Source organism: Hylobates moloch, unplaced genomic scaffold, assembly GCF_009828535.3.
Source record: "Hylobates moloch isolate HMO894 unplaced genomic scaffold, HMol_V3 SCAFFOLD_12, whole genome shotgun sequence".
Lineage (NCBI taxonomy): Eukaryota > Metazoa > Chordata > Mammalia > Primates > Hylobatidae > Hylobates > Hylobates moloch.
The window spans coordinates 62,632,937-62,658,400 of record NW_026652287.1 but is presented as its reverse complement, the minus strand read 5'-3'; the positions used below and the strand labels follow the sequence as shown (position 1 = coordinate 62,658,400).

At 44.6% G+C, this 25,464-nt stretch overlaps 2 protein-coding genes across 10 annotated transcripts in view; one reads left to right on the top strand and one right to left on the bottom strand.

Moving 5' to 3' along the window:
- GARRE1 (granule associated Rac and RHOG effector 1) overlaps positions 1 to 25,464 on the bottom strand; it is a 100,971-nt gene that overhangs the window by 50,474 nt on the left and 25,033 nt on the right. For 2 of the 9 annotated variants that reach the window (XM_032170413.1, XM_058425545.1), the window contains exons 2-4: positions 22,683 to 22,797; positions 20,488 to 20,611; positions 4,513 to 5,802 (exon numbers count right to left, since the gene is read on the bottom strand). In XM_032170413.1, the coding sequence (XP_032026304.1) occupies positions 4,513 to 5,007 (495 nt within the window). In that variant the 5' untranslated portion in view covers positions 5,008 to 5,802; positions 20,488 to 20,611; positions 22,683 to 22,797. Of the gene's footprint in view, positions 1 to 4,512; positions 5,803 to 6,337; positions 6,734 to 7,474; positions 7,579 to 7,895; positions 8,008 to 20,487; positions 20,982 to 22,682; positions 22,798 to 25,464 lie in introns of those variants that run through there. The other 7 variants (XM_032170418.2, XM_032170416.2, XM_032170415.1 and 4 more) reach the window with 7 other exon arrangements.
- On the top strand, positions 8,512 to 9,215 carry LOC116478872 (large ribosomal subunit protein eL29-like). Its single transcript, XM_058425774.1, has 2 exons — positions 8,512 to 8,515; positions 8,740 to 9,215. Exons 1-2 carry the CDS (start codon positions 8,512 to 8,514, stop codon positions 9,213 to 9,215), a joined length of 480 nt encoding a protein of 159 aa, XP_058281757.1.

Genomic DNA, 25,464 nt, shown 5'->3' with positions numbered 1-25,464 from the left:
TTTCAAACCACTCTTGCCTGAAGTCCTGAATAAAGCTAAGAGCGCTACGTCATCATGGGGTGATAGCTGTCAGAGTCTAAGATTGTTCAACACTTTCTAGCAGAGGACAAAGTGTTCCTAACTACTGTCTTGCCATATCTCTATCAAGCAGTGACCAGGCACAACGGTGGATGAACAACGTGGTTCTTTATGTAAAAGTCAAAACTGCACACATCTGTACATATCCATGCATGTACAGATGGTAGTCTGTAATGGCATACAACAACCAGTTACCAATGGTCACTTTTGGGGAAAGGAATGAGATGCTAAAGGAAAATAGAAGTTTCACTGTTTACGTTTCTTTTGAGAAGTAAAGGCATGCTTTTTATGTGTCAAATTTTTAAACAAAATAATGACAAGCCGGCCAGGCGTAGTGGCTCACACCTGTAATCCCAGCACTTTGGGAGGCCGAGACGGGCGGATCCCAAGGTCAGGAGATCAAGACCATCCTGATTAACATGGTGAAACCTCATTTCTACTAAAAATACAAAAAAATCAGCTGGACATGGTGGCGGGCGCCTGTAGTCCCAGCTACTCGGGAGGCTGAGGCAGGAGAATGGCGTGAACCCGGGAGACAGAGCTTGCAGTGAGCCGAGATCACGCCACTGCACTCTAGCCTGGGTGACAGAGTGAGACTCTGTCTCAAAAAAATAAATAAATAAATAAATAATAAAAATAAAAATAAAAAAATTATGACAAGCCATTTTATACACACTTTAAAATGACAGTATCCCTGGGTATAAAATATGATCATAGAAACAATTAGAAACTACAAAGATGGCTGGGCGTGGTGGCTAACGCCTGTAATTCCAACACTTTGAGAGGCCAAGGTAGGTGGATCACTTGAGGTCAGGAGTTTGAGACCAGCCTAGTCAACATGGTGAAACCCGTCTCTACTAAAAATACAAAAAAAATTAGCCAGTTGTGGTGGCACGTGCCTGTAGTCCCAGCTACTTGGAAGGCTGAGGCACAAGAATTGCTTGAACCCAGGAGACAGAGGTTGCTGTGAGCCGAGACCACGCCACTGCACTCTAGCCCGGGCAACAGAGCGAGACTCCGTCTCAAAAAAAAAAAAAAAATTACAAAGCTGGCCGGGCACAGTGGCCCACGCCTGTGATCCCAGCATTTTGAGACCATGAGTTTGAGACCAGCCTGGCCAACGTGGCGAAACCTCGTCTCTACTGAAACTACAAAAATTTGCTGGGTGTGTTGGCACATGCCTGTAATCCCAGCTACTTGGGAGGCTGAGACATAAGAATTGCTTCAACCCAGGAGGCAGAGGTTGCAGTGAGCTGAGATCGCCACTGCACTCCAGCCTGGGCAACAGAGCAAGACTCTGTCTTAAAAAAAAAAAAAAAAATTACAAAGATAGATCCAAAGTAGAATGACCCTGACCCAAGGAAGTGATTATACACTTATACCACCAGGTGCAGCAAACTAGAACCTATGGGCCAAACCCCATCCATGGAATAGGCGGGCCCACAAAATAAAGCTGACTTTTACATTTTTAAAGGGTTGTAAAAAATAAAAATAAAAACAAGGCCGGGAGCTGTGGCTCACACCTGTAAATCCCAGCACTTTAGGAGTCTGAGGTGGGTGGCTCACTTGAGGTCAGGAGTTTGAGACTAGACTGACCCACATGGTGAAACCCTATCTCTACTAAAAATACAAAAATTAGCCAGACATGGTGGTGGGTGCCTATAATCCTACCTACTCGGGAGGCTAAGGCAGGAGAATTGCTTGAACCCGGGAGGCGGAGGTTGCAGTGAGCCGAGATCATGCCATTAAACTCCAGCCTGGGCTACAAGATGAAACTTTGTCTCAAAACAAAAACAAAAACAAAGAATATGTGAGAGAGACCAATGTCGTCCATGAATCCTAAAACTTCTGTCTGCCCTTTATAGAAAAAGTTTGATAAACCCTAATTTATACCAATGATGCTGTGTCTCTGAAGAAATAACTCTAAGTTCTTCTTGGAAATCCCTTCAAAATCACTTTTAAACACAGTAAAAATTAGTTGTGTTACTTAAAAGTCGAGTTCTTTTTTTGCTTAACCCAAAGCAGTGTTAGTTAGCTTATTCAGGCACCTAAATCATCAGATCTGACTCAAAAGACTGGTGATCTTAACCCCAGGATGAGGTAAGGAACATTCTCCTTCCTAGGATCTCATATCTAAGAACTTCACCTGGATGTAGAAGGATGGAAAAACTAATGTCAGATTAAGTCTCTGAACAGCTAAAAGTAATTTTTAAAATCTATCAAATGAATATAAGAGATCAAAGTTTAATAAATCATTTCCTAAATGAAGACAAGAAAAATGGTTATCTTTACTTTGAATGAAACTTGTATTCTAATCTTACATTGTAATCTAGAGCCCTGAAAGAAGATTTCATTTTAACTATCAAAGAGGCCGGGTGTGGTGGCTCACACCTGTAATCCTAGCACTTTGGAAGGACGAGGTGGGTGGATTGCCTAAGCTCAGGAGTTTGACACCAGCCTGGGCAACACGGTGAAAACCCATCTCTACTAAAATACAAAAAATTAGCTGGGCGTGGCTGTGTGAGCCTGTAGTCCCAGCTACTCAGGAGGCTGAGGCAGAACTGCTAGAACCGGGGAGGCAGAGGTTACAGTGAGCCGAGACAGTGCCACTGCACTTCAGCCTGGGTGACAGAGCGAGACTCTGTCTCTAAAAAAACAAACAAACAAAAAAAACTATCGAAGACCCCAAGAAATGTACTGAAGAAGACTCAAATGCATCTGAATGTTAGCAACTGTGAATTTAGAATTGGAAAAAGTATTCTATAAACGTGTGGGACTCTCTAAAAACCAAAGATTCAATAAAATAAAAATCCACAGGACGGGCAGGGTGGCTCACACCTGTAATCCCAACACTTTGGGACGCCGAGGTGGGTGGATCACTTGAGGTTAGGAGTTCGAGATCAGCCTGGCCAAGATGGTGAAACCCTGTCTCTACTAAAAATACAAAAAATTAGCTGGGCGTGGTGGTGGGCGCCTATAATCCCAGCTACTCGGGAGGCTGAGGCAGAGAATTGCTTGAACCTGGGAGGCGGATGTTGCAGTGAGCCGAGATTGTGCCGCTACACTCCAGCTTGTGTGACAAAGTGAGACTCCGTCTCAAAAAAAAAAAAAATGGCCGGGCGCGGTGGCTCCTGCCTGTAATCCCAGCACTTTGGGAAGCTGAGGTGGGCGGATCACTTGAGGTTGCGAGTTTGAGACCCTAGCCTGACCAACATGGTGAAACCCCGTCTCTACTAAAAATACAAAGTTAGCCGGGCACGGTGGCACATGCCTGTAATCCCAGCTACTCGGGAGGCTGAGGCAGAAGAATCACTTGAACTCGGGAGGCAGAGGTTGCAGTAAGCCAAGATTGCACTATTGCACTCCAGCCTGGGCAACAAGAGCGAAACTCTGACTCAAAAAAAAAAAAAAAAAAAAAAGGCTGGGCGTGGTGGCTCACACCTGCAATCCCAGCACTTTGGGAGGCCAAGGCAGGCGGATCATGAGGTCAGGAGATTGAGACCATCCTGGCTAACATGGTGAAACCCCGTCTCTACTAAAAATACAAAAAAATTAGCCAGATGTGGTGGCGGGCGCCTGTAGTCCCAACTACTGGGGAGGCTGAGGCAGGAGAATGGCATGAACCCAGGAGGCGGAGCTTGCAGTGAGCCGAGATCGTGCCACTGCACTTCAGCCTGGGCGACAGAGCAGGACTCCGTCTCAAAAAAAAAAAATTCCACAAATAAAGCTCATAATCATATTTAGAATTCTCAGTACTCACTAATAACTTTTACCAGTACGGTATTTGAAAATTAGGTTCTGACTTGAAAATTTGAAAGACAACAACATAAAATATTGGCTGGTTTGATTAATAATTTTTCTTCTTCCTTTTTTTTTTTTTTTTTTTGAGACATGGTTTCACTCTGCTGTCCAGGCTGGAGTACAGCGGTGCAATCATGGCTCACTGCAGCCTCAAACTCCTGGGCTCAAGCGATCCTCCCACCTCAGCTTCTGGGCTTCTGGAGTAGTCAGGGCTTCTGGATGTAGAAGGATGGAAAAACTAATGTCAGATTAACTCTCTGAACAGCTAAAAGTAATTTTTAAAATCTATCCAACAGGTGCACACCACCACGCCCAGCTAATTAATTTTTTTATTTTTTGTAGAGACAGACAAGGTCTCACTATGATGCCTCAAACTCCTGAGCTCAAGTGATCTTCCCGCCTTGGCCTCCCAAAGTGCTGGGGTTACAGCCACCACACCTACCCTTAACCTACTGAATTTGATATGAAAGCAATTCAGAACCTGGCATGCACAAATTTTTTACAAAGACAGAGTACCAACAGAAAGAGGACAAAGGCTACTATTACAGTGATTTGGAAAAAACTTAAGACAATATTCTCACTTACCTTTGTAGTATATTTTCCTACACAAGTATGACACACAAGATACTCTACCTCAATGTCCTGGAGACTGAATTCCTTTTGATCTGTAAAATTTGCAGCCCCAGCACTAAGTTCCATTAGCATCTTGGCGATCTCAGGTTTTATGGCTGAGGTCAGCCGACTGGCTGCTTCCATGACATGCTCCTGCACATCTTTGAGCTGCGTGGCTGCCTTTGAGTAGTGAGAGTTCCTGAACACAGTGCTGAAGAGATCTGTGAGGAAAGTACTGGCACGGCAGAAGACGTTCAGGGCATCCAGATACTTGGAGATGCCCTGCTGGATGTCGGCGATAGGAGTAGAGTGGGGCATGGCATGGTGGCAGCTGCCTGCAGCGGTCAGACTGCCCAGGGGGGCAGTGGTGGCCGTGGATGCCAGGGGAGCACTCAGTGCTCGGCCCAGCTCAGGCATCGGGTACTGCTGGTGCTGCTGCACCTTCTGCTTGGACCCGCCAAGCAGGAAGCGCCGCTTGTAGTCCATTTTACTGTCCTGGGCACTGCAGCAATACATGCGGGAGGGGGAATTGTCCCAGCAACCGTAAGCAGGTCAGGGTTCTGATTCTTCTTTCTCAAAACTGTAGCTAGGTATAAAAATAGTGGAGTTCTGCAAATCGAAGTTTTAAAAAAGGCATTTCCATGAGGCAGGTGACCATGTGATCCAATGTAGAGGTGAGAGACAACAGGTTTATATAATTAATATTTTCAGTGCAGACAGGATCTCTGACAAAAAATAAAAGATGTCCAAAATGCTGGATAAGAACTGTTTAGCATTCCACTCTCTTACTAAAAGGATATGCTTGCTGAGAAAAATGTTTACTTCTTTGCAAGAATATTTTGATACTTGTATTTACAATGGCAGAAAAATAACTTAACTTTTAAAAATGTAATATAATGTAATACACCGTGTCTTCAATATACCCAAAAAAGTTAGAACCCAAAAACCCAGAAGCTGATCAACAGCAATTTAAAAGCAGTACAGAATTACTTCACACAAAGTCCTTAAGAAGGAAGATCAAACTTCTGCAGAATTTTGACAGAGCCTGCCCGTCAAATCCGTTTACCTGTAAGGCTGCTTCTATGCAATGCTAAAATTCTCCAAATTTCCTCTAATGTTTCCTGAAAACAAGTTTTTCTTTTTTTTTTAAATGGCATTTGTTATAAGTCTCCTCCTCCATTCCTTTTGTTTGCTGAGGTAGCAGTTTCCTTGTAACATTAATAAGAGATGCTTCCAGACTGGGCTGGTCCTCAGTTGTAAAGTCTGAAGCAAGAATGCACAGATGTATTTGTAAGGCTTCTAAGTCCTTTCCTGTCAGGGGGGGAAAAAAATAAGATAAAGTGAGGAAGGCTACAGTAATTCTGGACAATAACTCCTCTGATGCTATTATCCACACAGGTGGGCAATAAATGAATGAAATAAGAAATCATATTATAACCTTAGAAGAGCAGGTACAATAGTGAGCACTGAACTATGAACTGATGACTGTTAGAAAATTCCTCAAGTAGTAATACAAAAATAACGCAACAAAAAAAGTATGATTCTAGACTGGCCCCTTCAAAGCTGAGGCTGGCACACTGAACGGGGCCTGGATCCACGTTCAGCATTTTCTCCTTTCCTCCTTGAAGAGCTCAAAAGCTTCAGGAGGATCGCATGAGTACTCAGATTATGGTGAGGGATGTTGACAAGCACAGCACTCATAAACTTTATGGGGCATCAGCAAAGGCAGAGATGGGCAAAGGGCGAGGGAAATCAAGAAGGTTGTTATGAAAAAAATATTCTTCTGAGATAGGCCTTGATTGTAGGATAGGTTTGGACAAGTGCAAAAGGGACAGGTGGGACTCACAAGGGAAAGGACCACCACGGCAAAGGTCCCAAAGCAGGAAGGGACAGTTGGATACCAAGCTGGGCTTAAGTGCAGGGTGCAGAAACAGAGCCTGGAGAAGGGAGTGGCTGGCAGGCAGTTAACAGACACAATTCTTCCAATCCTCACGCTGGTACTGGTTTCCCTTTGGGTGTGCAGAGCGGGAGCCTGGCAAGGTATACCAGTTTCACACCTTGGGTGGCTTCTTAGAACCCCTGACTCTGGGTAGGTTCAAATAGCAGAATCTGGATATCGCTGGTTGTAGTTTCTGATACCTACAACAGCGGAATACTGTGATTCTTCTCATAAAGCTAAAATCAGGAATAACACTTGCTTGAAACCATCTGCTCTCCCAAACAAAAGTTCAAATACATTTCACTGAAAGTCACATTTACCACATATTTAACTTATTTTATTATTATTATTATTTTTTTGAGATGGAGTCTTGCTGTTGCCCAGGCTGGAGTGCAGTGGCGTGGTCTCGGCTCACCACAACCTCCGCCTCCCAGGTTCCAGTGATTCTCCTGCCTCAGCCTCCTGAGTAGCTGGGATTACAAGCACCCACCATGCCTGGCTAATTTTTGTATTTTTAGTAGAGATGGGGTTTCGCCATGCTGGCCAGGCTGGTCTCGAACTCCTGACCTCAGGTGATCCACCCATCTCAGCCTCCCAAAGTGCTGGGATTACAGGCGTGAGCCACTGTGCCTGACCAACTTTTTTTTTTTTTTTTTGAGACACAGTCTCACTCTGTTACCCAGGCTAGAGTGCAGTGGCAAGACCTTGGCTTAATACAGCCTCGAACTCCTAGGCCCAAGCAATCCTCCTGCCTCAGTCTCCGGAGTAGCTGGGACTACAGACGTACCACCCTGCTTGGTTAATTTTTGTATTTTTTGTAGAGACGAGGTTTCGCCATGTTGCCCAGCCTGGTTGCAAACTCCTGAGCTCAAGTGATCCTCCCGCCTCAGCCCAAAATGCTGAGATTACAGGCATGAGCCACCGTGCTTGACCACATATTCAACTACAACCTATGTAATGGTGGTATATAGTTTGGTCTACTTATTGATAAACAGGTTTTCTTTCTAGTTTCCTTTTTTGAATATATAATTAAATGTAACTCACACTTCATCACTTATGTCCAATTACCATAATTCCTTTGTATTTCTATGATTGTGTTGGCAACACATGTATTAGGTAGGTTACAAAGGCAAGAGATGAGAAGAACACTGTGGATACAAGCACATAACATATAAAGTCAATAAAACAACCACTATTTATGGCTCTATGTTCAACAAAATTTGAGCTCTTTAAAAAAATCTCATAAACTTTTCAGGAAACAAATATCAAATGGCTACTTGTAAAAAATGTATTCCCAAATGTTTTTTTTTCAAATTCATGACAAATAAGGCAATCACATCTATCCCCACCCAAGTGCTCCACAATTTACAGATTCTGATGTACAACAGAAGCACTCTACAGGAATGCTGAAGCGGGGGAGGCTGTTCCCGTGGAGACTCTGTGGCCTCTGAAGGAAAACCTTCACCTGAGTTGGCCACAGTGAGTGTCTTATGCAGCCCTGAGAAGCACTCCATCTTTGTTCAGTGGTGCACCAGCTTCCTGGTTCCTCTACCGCGGCTGCCTCTGGCTCTAGGAGAGCCTGCCCCCATTCCTTTGACAGATCTAGAAGACCAAGTGAGACCTATATGCTTACCTAATTAAAAAACCACAAACATTAAACTCTTTTTCACTTTACATACTTCCAAACTTTCTCTAAATGAAACTTACAATGCTTGAAGTTATACTATTTCACCAAATTCATCTACAGATTCAACACAATCTTTATCAAAAGTTTTTTTTTTGAAACAGAGTTGTGCTCTGTCACCCAGTCTGGAGTGCAGTGGCACAATCTCAGCTCACTGCAACCTCCACCTCCAGAGTTCAAGTGATTCTCCTGCCTCAGCCTCCCAAGCAGCTGGGATTACAGGCACGCGCCACAGTGCCTGGCTAATTTTTTGTATTTTTAGTAGAGATCAGGCTGCCAGGCTGGTCTCAAACTCCTGGCCTCAAGTGATCCACCCACCTCGGCCTCCCAAAGTGCTGGAATTACAGGCGTGAGCCACCGTGCCGGCCTCAAAATTTGAATTACCTTTTCTACAGAAATGGGCAAGCTGACACCAAAATTCATTTGGAAGCCAGGAGTGGTAGTGCATGCCTGCTGTCCTAGCTACTTAGAGTGGCCAAGGTGAGAGCCTCACTTGAGCCCAGGAGTCTAAGAGCAGCCTAGGCAACATTGCAAGACTCTGTCCCTAAAAATAAAACAAAGCCCTAAAATTCATATAAAAATGTGAGGGTTCCAGTTCTAGGTGCTTCGGGAGCTGTGGCTTAAGGTACAGACAGGGCCAAGTCCAAGAACCATACCACACACAACCAGTCCCGAAAATGGCACAGAAATGCTATCAAGAAACCCCGATCACAAAGATACGAATCTCTTAAGTGGGTGGACCCCAGGTTCTTGAGGAATATGCACTTTGCCAAGAAGCACAACAAGAAGGGCCTAAAGAAGATGCAGGCCAACAATGCCAAGGCCATGAGTGCATGTGCCAAGGCTATCAAGGCCCTCATAAAGCCCAAGGAGGTTAAGCCCAAGATCCCAAAAGGTGTCACCCACAAGCTCGATCGACTTGCCTACATTGCCCACCCCAAGCTTGGGAAGTGTGCTCGTGCCTGCATTGCCAAGGGACTCAGGCTGTGCTCGCCAAAGGCCAAGGCCAAGGATCAAACCAGCGCCCAGGCTGCATCTCCAGCTTCAGTTTCAGCTCAGGCTCCCAAAGGTGCCCAGGCACCTACAGAGGCTTCAGAGTAGATATCTCTACCAATGTGAGAACAGAAGGACTGGTGCGACCCCCTCGGGCTGCCGTCTGCATGGGGCGGGGATCCTCCTGTGCTATTTGTACAAATAAACCTGAGGCAAGAAAAAAAAAAAAAAAGCGAGGGATCCAGGATGACCAAAACAAATACTGAAAGAAAAAATGTTGTAAAAGTAATATTTCCTAATTTCAAAATCTACTATAAAGCTATAGTAACCAAAACAGTGAAATACTGGCATAAGGAAAGATGTATACATCAATGGAGTAGAATTAGAAGTCCAGAAATAAACCCATACATCTACAGTCAACTGATTTTAGACCAGGATGCCAAAAACATCCAATGGGGAAAGAACAGTCTCTTCAATAAATGGTGATGGGACAACTAAATAGCCACATGAAAAAGAATGAATCCCGACCTCACATCATATACAAAAATTAGGCTGGGTGTAGTGGCTCAAGCCTGTAATCCCAGCACTTTGAAGGGCTGAGACAAGAGGATCGCTTGAGGCCAGGAGTTAGAAGCTGCAGTGGGCCATGATTACACCACTGCACTCTAGCCTGGGTGACAAAACAAGACCCTGTCTCAAAAAAAAAAAAAAAAAAAAAAGAAAAAGAAAAAGAAAACAAAACAAAACAAAACACCAAGAGATACAAGATTCATGAAAATAAAAGCCTAAAAAGAAAGGGGAGGGAAAGAGTATCATCAAAAATGGCAGAATAAGGACTTCCCCTGACCAAAATTCTCTACTACATAAAAACAATGAAAAATTGGCAAAATAATCAGAATCACCTTTTTCAGAACTCTGGAAATAGGCTTTTAGCAAACTGGGGATAATTTATCAAAGATAAATAGCTGGATCCTGGTAAGAACAGTGAGTTTTGTAGCATTTTAACTTGACTGAGTCCCATTCCTAGCTCTCCAGCTCCATAACAGCTTTGAAAACTACCAGCTGCATCCACATTGAAGACCAGAAGACTGGCAGTTACCAGAGGAAGCAGAACTGGGCTACAGCTCCTTCAAAGTACCATTCCCAGGAAATGGGCATTATTTAACCTGTCTGGTGGTTCCCCAAAATACCCCATTTGCAAATATCTCTGTATTTTACCTGACTTAGAGCTCATCTGGAGAGGGAGGAGAATCTGATTTTCAGAGCTGTCATATTATATCATTAAAAATGTCCAGTTGGCTGGCCACAGTGGCTCAAGCCTGTAATCCCAGTGCTTTGGGAGGCTAAGATGGGCAAATCACCTGAGGTCAGGAGTTCAAGACCAGCCTGGCCAACATAGTGAAACCCTGTCTCTACTAAGGATACAAAAAAAATTAGCCAGGTGTGTTGTTGCCCGCCCATAGTCCCAGCTACTCAGGCAGTTGAGGCACAAGAATTGCTTGGATCACACGACTGTACTCCAGCCTGGGCGACAGAGTGAGACTCTGTCTGAAAATAATAATAAAATAAAATGTCCAGTTTTCTTTTTTTTTTTTTTTTTTTTTTTGAGACGGAGTCTTGCTCTGTCGCCCAGGCTGGAGTGCAGTGGCGCGATCTCGGCTCACTGCAAGCTCCGCCTCCCGGGTTCACGCCATTCTCCTGCCTCAGCCTCTCCGAGTAGCTGGGACTACAGGCGCCCGCCACCACGCCCGGCTAATTTTTTGTATTTTTGGTAGAGACGGGGTTTCACCGTGGTCTCGATCTCCTGACCTCGTGATCCGCCCGCCTCGGCCTCCCAAAGTGCTGGGATTACAAGCGTGAGCCACCGCGCCCGGCCTAAAATGTCCAGTTTTCAACAAAAAATTGGAAGCTATGCAAAGAAACAAAAAAATACAGCCCATATAAAGGGAAAAAACAACAATAGAAAACTCTTCCCAAGGGAAGCCCAGATATTGGACTTAACAGACAGAGTTTAAGTCAGCTAATTTAAGTATGTTCAAAGAACTAAAAGAAACCACATTTTAAAAATGTAAGGAAAATATAAGAATAATGTCTCCCAAAACATAGAATATTAATAAAAGATAGCAATGATTTTTTATTTTACTTCACTTACTTTTTTTGTTTTTAGAGATGGGGTCTCTCTCTGTCACCCAAACTGGAGTATAGTCATACAATCATGGCTCATTGCAGCCTTGACCTTCTGGGCTCAAGCAATCCTCCACCTTCAGCCTCCCCAGGGGCCAGGACCTCAGGTGTGCACCACCATGCTCACCTAATTTTCTTTTTTTTTTTTGTAGAGACAGGGTCTCACTATGTTGTCCACGCTGGCCTTGAATTCCTGACCCCAAGCCATCTTCCTACCCTGGCGTCTAAAAGTGTTGGGATTATAGGTGTGAGCCACCATGCTCAGCCTACTCAAGCCTATACATGTAAGGCACAGTCCACCTGGTAATTTAGAAGCATATAATTTATAAAGATAAGTTTATGCAGCCGGGCACAGTGGCTCACACCTGTAATCCCAGCACTTTGGGAGGCTGAGGCAGATGGATCACCTGAGGTCAGGAGTTCAAGACCAGCCTGGCCAACAGAAGGAAACCCCATCTCTACTAAAAAATACAAAAATAAGCCAGGTGTGGTGACGCGTGCCTACAATCCCAGCTACTCGGGAGGCTGAGGCAGAATCACTCCAACCTGGGAGGCGGAGGTTGCAGTGAGCTGAGACTGCACCACTGCACTCCAGTCTGGGTGGCACAGTAAGGCTCCGTCTCAAAAAAAGAAATATATGTATCTGTGTGTGTGTGTATGTATATGTGCGTGTGTGCGTGTGTGTGTGTGTGTGTATATATATATATATATGTTTATGCTTCAAGAGGTCGGGCAAAGTGGTTCATACATGTAATCCTAGCACTTTGGGAGGCCAAAGCAGGCAGATCGCTTGAGCCCAAAAGTTCAACCAGCCTGGGCAACATGGCGAAACCTGTCTCTACAAAAACATACAAAAATTAACCGGGCATGATGGTGTGCACTGTGGTCCCAGCTACTCAGGAGGCTAAGGTGGGAGGATCACTTGAGCCTGAAAAGTTGAGGCTGCAGTGAACCATGATCACACCACTGCACTCCAGCCTGGGCAACAGAGAATCTGTCTTTTAAAAAAAAAAAATGCTCCAAGAGAACAGTTACATCTGGTGAATCAAGAGAGAGAGGATCAAACAACTCATTTTTTATTTACTCCTTTTTTTCTCTTCAAGAGTGCTTCATTTTTGAAATGAAAAATTTTCTGAAAGCTAAACAAGTTGAAGAATTATGTTATTAGTCATTAACTTTTTATTTTAGTGCTAAGCTCACAGTGCAAATTTTTATAAATATGCCACTACACACTACAACTGTTTAGAGAGCAACTTAAGCTAATATGCATGTAAAAATCTCTTCACTGTTTAGTTTGCCATATGGCTGCTTTATCAAAACTGATTACTTCAGTAAAAAAGACAGACAGTAATAAGTATTGATGAAGATGTGGAAACATCAAAACACTCATACATTGCATATAGGATTGTAAAATGGGCCGAATTCAGTAGCTCATGACTGTAATCCCAGCACTTTGGGAGGCAGAGACGGGAGGATCATTTGAGGTCAGGGGTCAGAGGCCAGCCTGGCAACATGGCAAAACCCTGTTTCTACTAAAAAATACAAAAATTAGCTGGGTGACTTGGGAGGCTGAGGCAGGAGAATGGCGTGAACTCGGGAGAGCTTTGCAGTGAGCCGAGATCACGCCACTGCATTCCACCCTGGGCGATGGAACAAGACTCCGTCTCAAAAAAAAAAAAAAAAAAATTAGCTGGGTGTGGTGGCATATGTCTGTAATCCTAACTATTCAGGAGGCTGAGGCAGGAGAATTGCTTGAACTCAGGAGGCAGAGGTTGCAATGAGCCAAAATCGTGCCACTGTGCTCCAGCCTGGGTAACAGAGTGAGACGCTGTCTCAAAAAAAAAACAAAAAAGAAAGTAAAATGGGATAGCCACTGTGGAACAGTTTGGCAGGTCCTCAAAATGCTAAATATAGTGTTATCACATGACCCAGCAATTTCATTCCTATGAATATACCCGAGAGAAATGAAGAAATATGTCCCAACAAAAACCTGCACACAAATGTTCATAGCATTATTCGTAACAGTCAAAAGTAGTAACGACCCAATTGTTTATCAACTGAGAAATGAATAAACAAATGTAGCACAGACATACAATGGATTATTTATTCAACTATAAAAAGGAACGAGGTTCTGACAAATGCTACAATATGGATGAACCTTAAAAACACTGTGCTAAGTGAAAGAAGCCAGACAAGGAGACTCCTATTATATGAGTCTACTGATATGAAATGTCTAGAATAGGTAATCTACACAAATAAAAAAGTAGATCTGGCTAGGTGTGGTGGCTCACGCCTGTAATCCCAACACTTTGGGAGGCCAAGAGGGGGCAGATCACTTGAGGCCAGGAGTTCAAGACCAGCCTGGCCGACATGGTAAAACTCCGTCTCTACTAAAAATACAAAAAAAATTAGCCAGGTATGGAGGCACATGCCTATAATCCCAGCTATTCACGAGGCTGAGGCAGAAGAATCACTTGAACCTGGAGGTGGAGGGTGCAGTGAGCCAAGATGGTGCCACTGTACTCCAGCCTGGGCAAGACAGTGAGACTCCGTCTCAAAAAAAAAAAAAAAAAAAAAAAGATTTATGGAATGAGGAGTCCTTGCTAATGTGTACAGCTTTTCTGGGGGGTGATGAAAATGTTCTGAAGTTAAATAGTGGTTGCTATGGCTTGAAATGTCATCCAAAGTTCTTGTATTGGAAACTTAATCCCCAGTGCAATAGTGTATAGAGGTGAGACTTGTAAGAGATGATTAGGTCATGAAGGCTCTTATCCTCCTGAACAGATTAATGGCATTATCACAGGAGTGGTTTAGTTTATTGTGAGAGTGAACCTGTTACAGAAGTTCAACCATCTCTTGCTCTCTTGAGCTCTCCTGTCCTTCCACCTTTCGCCTTGGGGTGATGCACCAAGGCCCTCACCAGATGCCAGTGCCATGACCTTGGACTTCCCAGAACCATGAGCCAAATAAACTAATTATGTGAATTATATCTCAATAAAACTAATTTTTAAAAAAGTATTACTTGATCTTTGTCACTTTCTTCACATAACTAACTTCTCATTTAATAGCAAAAACTAATAATAATAAAGTTTTCCAGGGACGGCTTTAGTGCCAGATTTAGTCTCCTTTTTGTACATCAATCAGAAAAGTGTACACATGGTTCCTGACTTACATGGCTTGACTTACAGTTTTGCTACTTTACAATGGTAAAAAAGCAATATGCGGCTGGGCACAGTGGCTCACGCCTGTGATCCCAGCACTTTGGGAGGCCGAGGTGGGTAGATCACCTGAGGTCAGGAGTTTGAGACCAGCCTGGCCAACATGGTGAAACCTCGTCTCTACTAAAAAATACAAAACTTAGTCGGGCATTGTGGCAGGCACCTGTAATCCCAGCTACCTGGGAGACTGAGGCAGGATAATCGCTTGAACCTGGGGGGCGGAGGTTGCAGTGAGCCAAGATCACGCCACTACACTCCAGCCTGAGTGACAGAGTGAGACTCTGTCTCCAAAAAAAAAAGGAATATGCTTTCAGTAGAAACATACTTCAAATTTTGAGTTTTGATCCAAATTTCTTTATAACTTTATCACAAAATAGACTTTGTAGCTGGGCATGGTGGCTTACAACGGTAATCTCAACACTTTGGGAGGCCAAGCTGGAAAGATCATTTGAGGCCAGGAGTTCAAGACCAGCCCGGGCAACACAGAAAGACCCCACCTCTACAAAAAAATTTTTCAAATTAGCCAGGTGTGGTGTGCACCTATAGTCCCAGCTATTCCAGAAGCTGAGGTGGGAGGATCACTTGAACCCAAGAGTTTGAGGTTACAGTGATCTGTAATTGTGCCCTTGTACTCCAGCCTGGGTAACAGGGTAAAACCCTGCCTCTAAGACAGAGAGAGAGAAAAAAAAAAAAAGGCTTTGTGGTAGATGATTTTGCCAAACTGTAGGCTAAAGTGAAGTGCTCTTAGCACATTTAAGGTAGGCAAGGCTAAGCTATGATGTTTGGCACATTAGGAATATTAAATGCATTTTCTTCTCTTCTTCTTTTTGAGACAGGGTCTGGCTCTGTCACCCAGGCTGGAGTGCAGTGGTGCGATCTTGGTTCACTGCAAGCTCCACTTCCTGGGCTCAAGCCATCCTCCTACCTCAGCCTCCTGAGTAGCTGGGGCTACAGGCACACAGCACCACGCCCAGCTAATTTTTGTATTTTTTTATAGAGCTGGGTTTCACCATGTTCCCAGGCTGGTCTTGAGCTCCTGAGCTCAAGCGATCCTCCTGCCTCAGCCTCCCAAAGCGCTGGAATTACAGGCATCAGCCACTGCTCCCGGTCCTTACATTTTCAACTTAGGATATTTTCAACTTATGAGAGGTTTATCAGGACATAACTCCCATCATAAGTCAAGGAACATCTGCATTTGAGTGCTGCCATCCAGAATCTGTGAATGTAAGTGCCAAAAAGGCCCTTCATGATCATCTAATTTAAACCCTTCAACTTATATATTGAAAAGGGGATTCAGGACATTAAAGGTCTTGCACTAGACCACATGTAGCCTCAGAATTAAACTCAGGTATCTTGACTCTCAGAACTTCAAACTGGCAGACAGATCGAGCTATGCTGCAGTAACAAATCCTGAAATAAATGGCTTAACCTAATATAGATTTACTTTTTTTTTTTTTTTTTTTTTTGAGACAGAGTCTAGCTCTGTCACCAGGCTGGTGTAGAGTGCCATGATCTCAGCTCACTGCAACCTCTGTCTCCTGGGTTCAAGCGATTCTCCTGCCTCAGCCTCCCGAGTAGCTGGGATAACAGGCACGTGCCACCAGGCCCAGCTAATTTTTGTATATTTAGTGGAGACGGGATTTCACAATGTTGGCCAGATGGTCTCGATCTTCTGACCTTGTGATCCGCCCACCTCGGCCTCCCAGTGCTGGGATTACAGGCATGAGCCACCACGCCTGGCCTTGGAGATGGAATCTTGCTCTGTCACTCAGGCTGGAGTGCAGAGGTGAGATCCTGGCTCACTGCAACCTGGCTGCTCTTGAGCTCCTGAGTTCAAGTGATTCTCTCGCCTCAGCCTCCACAGTTGCTGGAACTACAGGCATGCATCACCAAGCCCAGCTAATTTTTATTTTTGGTAGAGATGGGGTTTCACCATGTTGCACAGGCTGGTCTCAAACTCCTGACCTCAACTGATTCCTGCCTCAGCCTTCCAAAGTGCTGGGATTACAGGCATGAGCCACCATGCCCAATCAGATTTACTTTTTGTTTTTGAGACGGAGTCTTGCTCTGTTGCCCAGGCTGCAGTGCAGTGGTGCAATCTTGGTTCATTGCAACCTTCACCTCCTAGGTTCAAGCAATTCTCCTACCTCAGCCTCCTGAGTAGCTGGGAGATCACAGGCACACACCACCATGCCCAGCTAATTTTTGTATTTTTGGTAGAAACAGGGTTTCACCATGTTGGCTAGGCTGGTCTCGAACTCCTGGCCTCAACTGGTCTCGAACTCCTGGCCTCAACTGATCCGACTGCCTTGGCCTCCCAAAGTGCTGGGATTACAGGCATGAGCCAAGGGGCCCGGGCCCAGATTACTTCTTGTTCACAAAAATTCATTGTGGGTCTAGCAGCCCTTCTTCAGCTTACAGGGACACTACTGGAACTTATGTCTCCCATGGTTGCCCTAGCACAGAAAAAGAAAGTCAAAACTCATACCCGCTCTTTAATACTTCCCACTGAAAGTGACACACATCACCTCCCTTCAAAGCCCTTTGGCTTTGAGGTGGTTGCATGTCAAAGGCCACCACCGAAGGCCAGAGGTGGTTGCGTGGTACCAATTCCACTATAAGAGAGGTAGAGAAATGTAGGGGAAAATACAGAATAGTGGGCAAGCCCTACAGTCGGCCACAGCTGTCCACACAGCCCAGCTGTGTGTTGTATGGTTCTGCCTAGACAAAAGCAATTCTGATTCCACACAGGGGAGGCTGTTTTGTAATGGGGAGGCCCCACAGTTGTTCTCCAGAGGTTGCTCCAGGACATCATTCTTTCTTGTATGTATGGAAAGTGAAGGGGTGGAAGATGGTGGGGGAAGAGTCACGGTTTCCTTTGAGAAATTGATGAAAGGAAACTTTAGTCAAACACATATCCCAAACACCAAAGTTTCCATTCAGTTTTGGAACTGGAGCCTCAGGTGAAGAACTAACTGCTTTCTGCACTCCCCACGCTTCCTTTTCTTTCAGAAGAAGCTACATAGAGCTGGAAGCACCAGATGACTTTTTGTAAACTGAGCTTCCTGCACTTCCTGCACCTAGTGTTGGTCCAACAGGTGACCAAGCAGGGGAGGCCTAAAGCTTGGACTAAAGAATTTAGTGGAACCACAGAGAAATACACGAGATCCTTTGCAACCATACTACCCACTATGCACTTACGTTGTCAGGGTGTGGTCATCAGACCACAGCATCAGAACTGAATTGCCCACGACTAAGGGTGCACCTGTGTTACGGTCTGAATGTTTCCCCAAAAATGCATATGTTGAAATCTAATTCCCATTGTGATGGTATCTGGAGGTAGGACCTTTGGGAGGTATTTAGGTCATGAGGGTGCAGCTATCATAAATGAGATGAGTGCCCTTATAAAAAGAGGCCAGCTCACTCTCTTTCTGCCATATGAGAATATGGTAAGTCAGCAGTCTGCATCCTGAAAGAGGGTTCTCAAGAGAACCTGACAGTGCTGGCATCCTGATCTTAAACCTCCAGACTTTGGAACTGTGAGAAATAAGCTTCTGTTGTTTATAAGCTACCCAGTCTATAGTACTTTGTTAAAGCAGCCTGAACTAAGACAACCTCTGTGACAGTAAATCTGTAGGCAGTAAAAGTCTACGTGGGGTTGTCATAACACTCACTGAGCATGTTAAAGGATGAAAACATTTTTAGCAATTTTTTTCACCACCTACCAACCTTAGTAAAACTAGGATGAGGGCTGGACACAGTGGTGCCCATCTGCAGTCCCAGCACTTTGGGAGGCCAAAGCAGGAGGGTCACTTGAGCCCAGGACTTCGAGTCCAGTCTGGGCAAAATAGTGAGATCTCGTCTCTAAACAAACAACAACAAAAAAACCTAGTAGCAGTCAGTGAAAACCAACAATGGCTTTTAAGGACTTCCTTCCCTGATATTAGAATCAGGATACCACCCTTCCTGGAATGACTATTTAAATACAGATTACTGGGATACAATCCAAATTTTAACGAAGCAATCTTTGGCAGAGAAGCAGAGAATACACTTTGTTTTTTGTTTTTTGTTTTGTTTTTTTTTTTGAGACAGTCTTGCTCTGTCTCCCAGGCTGGAGTGCAGTGGCGCAATCTCGGCTCACTGCAAGCTCCTCCCCCTGGGTTCACGCCATTCTCCTGCCTCAGCCTCCCAAGTAGCTGGGACTACAGGCACCCGCCACCATGCCTGGCTAATTTTTTGGACAATACACTTTTTTAACAAGTTCCCCAGATGATTCTGATGTATGCTATAATTTGAGAGCCAAACTGGGGGTCCACTGAAAATCTGCTGAGAGCCACAGGAATGAGGACACCTGATGATGCCGACTGTAGTGCAACTCAGGGATTCTCACCAATATTCCTGTGTATTCAAGAATACAGAAAGGCCGGGCATGGTGGCTCACGCCTGTAATCCCAGCACTTTGGGAGGCCAAGGCAGGCAGATCAAGAGGTCAGGAGATCGAGACCATCTTGGCTAACACAATGAAACCCCGTCCCTACTAAAAATACAAAACATTAGCCAGGTGTGGTAGTGGGTGCCTGTAGTCCCAGCTACTGGGAAGGCTGAGGCAGGAGAATGGCGTGATCCCAGGAGGCGGAGCTTGCAGTGAGCCGAGATCGCGCCACTGCACTCCAGCCTGGGCGACAGAGCCAGACTCCATCTCAAAAAAAAAAAAAAAAGAACACAGAAAGGTTGGCTGGGCGTGGTGGCTCACACCTGTAATCCTAGCACTTTCGGAGGCCAAGGTGGACAGAGCACGAGGTCAGGAGATCGAGACCATCCTGGCTAACACGGTGAAACTCTGTCTCTACTAAAAATACAAAAAATTAGCCAGGTGTGGTGGGATGCACCTGTAGTCCCAGCTACTCGGGAGACTGAGGCAGGAGAATGGCATGAACCCGGGAGGCAGAGCTTGCAGTGAGCCGAGATCATGCCACTGTACTCCAGCCTGGGCAACAGAGCGAGACTCCGTCTCAAAAAATAATAATAATACAGAAAGGCACCTCCCCTCCAAAGTGACAAATAAGTTTTTGTTTTGTTTTGTTTTGTTTGTTTGTTTTGAAACAGGGTTTCACCAGTCTCGGGCTCTTAAGCTCAAGCAATCTACCTGCCTCGGCCTTCCAGGGTACTGGGATTAGAGGCGTGTGCCACTGTGCCTGGCCACAGCTCTTTTTCTGAGAACCAAGGGGCTGGTTAAGTTCAATGAAAAGTTCTGTTTGTAACATAATTGCTTCTAACAAGACTGCTCAAGTATCACAGTCATGCCTGGGGTTCCTACCCAAGCAGAGAGAAAAAACATTCAAAACATGAAAACTGGTTTTGGCTAATTCTTAACAGATCTGGTGTGTTCCTGTGCAGATCTTTGTTGTAATCAAAACTAGATAGTGTTGAATTTTTTTTAAATGTCATGGAACTGGCTGGGCACAGTGGCTCACGCCTGTAATCTCAGCACTTTGGGAGGCCGAGGCGGCCGGATCACAAGGTCAGGAGATTGAGACCATCCTGGCTAACACGATGAAACAAACAAACAAAAAAAGGTCATGGAACTGAAATACATTCAAGATCTATCATCTTCTTTTTTCTTTTTTTTGAGATGAAGTCTCACTCTGTTGCCTAGGCTAGAGTGCAGTGGTGCCATCTCGGCTCACCGCAACCTCCGCCTCCTGGGTTCAGGCAATTCTCATGCCTCAGCCTCCTGAGTAGCTGGCATTACAGGTGCCCGATACCACGCCTGGCTAACTTTTGTATTCTTAGTAGAGACAGGGTGTCACCACGTTGGCCAGGCTGGTCTCAAACTCCCGACCTCAAAGTGATCTGCCCACCTCGGCCTCCCAAAGTGTTGGGATTACAGCCATGAGCCATCATGACTGCCCAAGTTCTATCATTTTCAAATGACATTTTGCCAAGAAACAATGTACAGGGAAGGTGGTAATACATACCTAAGCATTTGTCTTCATGGCAGTGATCATAATATCCCCTGACAAAATACTGTTGGAAGTTAGGTGATGAGTACATGAGGTGCATCACATCACTTGCTCCGATGTTGTATATGATTGAACATTTCTGAAACAAAATGTTGAAAATGCACACACAGACACACACACACACGAACACCTGGATTTTATTATTTTATTTCTGTTTTTATTTATTTATTGAGACTGGGTCTGGCTCTGTCACCCAAGCTGGAGTGCAGTGGCGTGATCTCGGCTCACTGTAACCTCTGCCTCCTGGGCTCAGGTGATCCTCCTATTGCAGCCTCCCCAGTAGCTGGGACTACAGACATATGCCACTGTGCCCAGCTAATTATTATTATTATCATTATTTTAATAAAATTCTTCTTAATGCTGTCTAATAGTTTTTCACATGCTTCTCCACCCTCATATTTATCTGCCTGACAGGCTAAAATATGTTCAAACCATTTAAGGACATTTCTTTTCCATATTTTCTTAAAAAGAATTTCCACTGGGAAAACATTCACCATTTATGAATCCACTATTCATGCTGCATGGAAATAAATACGCATTGTGAAAGACCTCAGAAGTTAGTGTAGCCAAGACTTGTGAGATCTGTCATGTACTCTTAAGTTTTAATGCTACTTAAAAATATCAAATACACAGCAGAAAAGAACATTTTAAGTAACATCTTTTCAACATAATAATTTGCAAAGGTTCTCCACAGATTAAAACTGAATTCAGCCATAATTATATCATTTAAAATATTCATTTCTGCAATTAGAGTCATCAGCAATTTCTATTTCAGGCAATAAAGAACATGCTTGAAACTAGACGAAGGCCAGACATGGTGGCTCATGCCTGTAATCCCAGTACTTTGGGAGGCTGAGACGGGCAGATCACTTGAGGCCAGGAGTTCAAGACCAGCCTGGCCAACACGGTGAAACCCTGTCTCTACTAAAAATACAAAAATTAGCCGAGCGTGGTAGCACACGCCGGTAATTTCAGCTACTTGGGAGGCTGAGGCAGGAGAATAGCTTGGGAGGTGGAGGTTGCAGTAAGCCGAGATTGCACCACTGCACTCTAGCCTGGGTGACTGAGACTGTCTCAAAAAAAAAAAAAAAAAAAAAAGGCCAGGCCTGTAATCCCAGCACTTTGGGAGGCCAAGACGGGCGGATCACGAGGTCAGGAGATAGAGACCATCCTGGCTAACACGGTGAAACCCCGTCTCTACTAAAAATACAAAAATTAGCCAGGCATGGTGGCGGGCACCTGTAGTCCCAGCTACTCGGGAGGCTGAGGCAGGAGAATGGCATGAACCTGGGAGGCGGAGTTTGCAGTGAGCCGAGATCCCGCCACTGCACTCCAGCCTGGGCGACAGAGTGAGACTCCGTCTCAAACAACAACAACAAAAAAAACAAAGAAACTAGATGAAGACTCAGTATTAGAGGATTTTCTTGTACCTATGGTTGACAAGACGTGAAAAGTGGTCAGCCATCCTGAGAAAATCTCTGGAAGCACTTCCCTTTAGAAAGATAAGACTATTGAAGCGAAGAAGAGAAATGGCCCTGGGCGCCTGACTAATAGGGTGAGATCTTGGCTGTCAGGATCAGCTTGACCTTGAGCAAGCTCCTTAACCTCTCTCTGCCTGTCTCATCGTCTGTAAAATAAGGATAATAGTAACCACTGTTATTGACTTAAATGGGTTTATACATCTAAAGCACTTAGAATGATGTCTGGCACATATTAAGCACTAAATGTTTGATGATGATATTATCATTCCCACAAAGCAAGCAAAGGAAGCAGGCCTTGTTATTTCTGCTTCTCTGGAAAAAAGTCACTGACAAACAGGAAAGGTCTTGAAAAGTTACCCAATCCTTGAACCAAATAGAAATCTACCAATCGCAGTGCAGGAAGCATCATACACTTCAGTGATAACTAACTTCTACTTACAATGGACTATGCAGCTATAAAGAGAAATTTAATCCCTGAATTAATTAAGTTTTCCCATCTGACTAAAGATTGACAGCTATGATTTGTGAATACAGAGAATAATTTTAGATCCACTTCAGTCCTTAAGCCAATAAAGAAAAGAGAGTGGCAAGCAGTCCCGCTGTCAGAAATGGGATGACATAAAGGAGCTTCATTTCAAAACGACAGGCTAAACAGGCAAGTGCACTTACCTCTCCATCCTCCCCAAATCCCAGTGACATAACAATAAAGACATTCACAAGGGAATCTCAGCAAAACAGTAATGAGAAGGTCTGAGGGCCAGTCTATTTAACTGCAGGCCATTTTCTAGAGGATGGAGAGAAAGCAGAGGAAACTCTATTACAAGACAGACCAGAGCAAAGCTGGCCACTTTTTACAACATGCAGGGCCAAAAGAGGACAGAGAGGCAGCGCCCTTTTTCCTGGAGGAGCTGGATAAATGCCCAGCTTTGAGTCAGCAGGTAGAGAAATCAGGAGTGGGAAACCGGCTAATCAACCTGTTTTCATCTGTACTTCCCATTCCTGATCACTCAATCAGCCAACTCTCACTAAGGCAAGAGGACTATTGAAAAACAGAGGGAACTCCTGCAAATTACCTATATGAACAACCCAGTTCTTCATTGATAAGGATCACCAGACAGTGAAGGAAAACCAAAAGGACAAAAAAGGACAACTAAGATGAAAAGGTGATCAGACCTCAGAAGAAATATATATTTTAGGTCCCAGAAAAACACCTGAAAGGCCGGGCGTGGTGGCTCACGCTTGTAATCCCAGCACTTTGGGAGGCCGAGGCGGGCGGATCACGAGGTCAGGAGATCGAGACCATGATGAAACCCCGTCTCTACTAAAAATACAAAAAATTAGCCGGGCGTGGTGGCGGGTGCCTGTAGTCCCAGCTACTCGGAGAGGCTGAGGCAGGAGAATGGCGTGAACCCGGGAGGCGGAGCTTGCAGTGAGCTGAGATTGCGCCACTGCACTCCAGCCTGGGCGACAGAGCAAGACTCCGTCTCAAAAAAAAAAAAAAAAAAAAACACCTGAAAAGAAATTCTGACTGGTATTCCTCAGACAGAGTTGGAAAGACAGTGCATCCTTAAAAGCAGGGCTGGGCATGGTGGCTCACGCCTGTAATCCCAGCACTTTGGGAGGCCAAGGTAGGCAGATCACAAGGTCAGGAGTTCAAGACCAGCCTGGCCAACATGGTGAAACCCCATCTCTATTAAAAATACAAAAATTAGCCAGGTGTGGTGGCGTGTGCCTGTAATCCCAGCTACTCAGGAGGCCGAGGCAGGAGAATTGCTTGATCCCAGGAGGCGGAGGTTGCAGTGAGCCGAGATCGCACTATTGCACTCCAGCTCTAGGCAACAGAGCAAGACTCCGTCTCGTGGGGAGAAAAAAAAAACCAAAAGCAAACAAATCATAAAGGAAGTAGAAATCAACAACGAATTATTGGAAATAAGAAATATGATTGCCAAGATAAAAACAAGGGAAGAAATAAAATGGGAATGAAGTAAGGTACACGGAATACAAAAACACACAGACACGCATGCTTGTAGCTTTTAAAATAAGCCATGGGAGAATAAACCAAAAACCAACAAAAATGTTTACCTACAACGTATGGAGAAGAACAAAGACAAGGAGGAAAGCCAGACTTCTTTCAATCTATCTTACTTATGGTTTTATCTTTAGAACTATGTAAATATATAAGCAAAAAGCAAATATAAAAAAGAAAAATATCCCTAAAAATTAAACAAAAGACAAATGAATCGATATTATTTACCAAATTAGTGGCATAGCCACACAGAGAAGAATTATTTCGTTTAAAACTGTGTTTTGGCCAGGTATAGTGCTTCATATCTGTAATCCCATCACTTTGGGAGGCCAAAGCAGGAGGAATGCTTTAGAGTTCAAGACCAGCCTGGGCAACACAGTGAGACCACATCTCTATAAAACACAAACAAAACTGGCCAGGCGCAGTGGCTCATGACTGTAATCCCAGCGCTTTGGGAGGCAGAGGCAGGCAGATCACAAAGTCAGGGGTTTGAGACCAGCCTGGCCAATATGGTAAAACCACATCTCTACTAAAAATACAAAAATTAGCCGGGCATAGTGGCGGGCGTCTGTAGTCCCAGCTACCAGGAAGGCTGAAGCAGGAAAATCACTTGAACCCGGGAGGCAGAGGTTGCAGTGAGCTGAAATCACACCACTGCACTCCAGCCTGGGTGACAGAGTGAGACTCCATCTCAAAACAAACAAACAAACAAAATTATCCAGATATGGTAGTGCATCCCTGTAGTCCCAGCTACTGATGAGGCTGAGGTGGAAGGATCACTTGAGCCCAGGTGGTGGAGGCTGCAGTGAGCCAACATGGCACCACTATACTCCAGCCTGGGCGACAGAGTGAGGTGGTCTCCATCAATTGGTCAATCAATAAAATCGTGTTTTGACTGGACCTCTCTGGTGTTACTGTCAACAAATGAGAAAAGACAAATATAAAATCAAAGATATAAAAATCCTTGGGCCGGGCGCGGTAGCTCACGCTTGTAATCCCAGCACTTTGGGAGGCCGAGGCGGGCGGATCACGAGGTCAGGAGATCGAGACCACGGTGAAACCCCGTCTCTACTAAAAATACAAAAAAATTAGCCGGGCGTGGTGGCGGGCGCCTGTAGTCCCACCTACTCGGAGAGGCTGAGGCAGGAGAATGGCGTGAACCCGGGAGGCGGAGCTTGCAGTGAGCCGAGATTGCGCCACTGCACTCCAGCCTGGGCGACAGAGCGAGACTCCGTCTCAAAAAAAAAAAAAAAAAAAAAAATCCTTTAATCCTTCATTTGAATTGGAAGTAAATCAGTCTGAAATCATGGTGTATCTTTTTCTTTCCAAAAAGTATGTATTTCCTAGTTCCACTAAAAAAAAAAAAAAACCTACTGGAATTTACATCTTAATTGTAATGAATGCCCTTAATACCATTTCCCACCA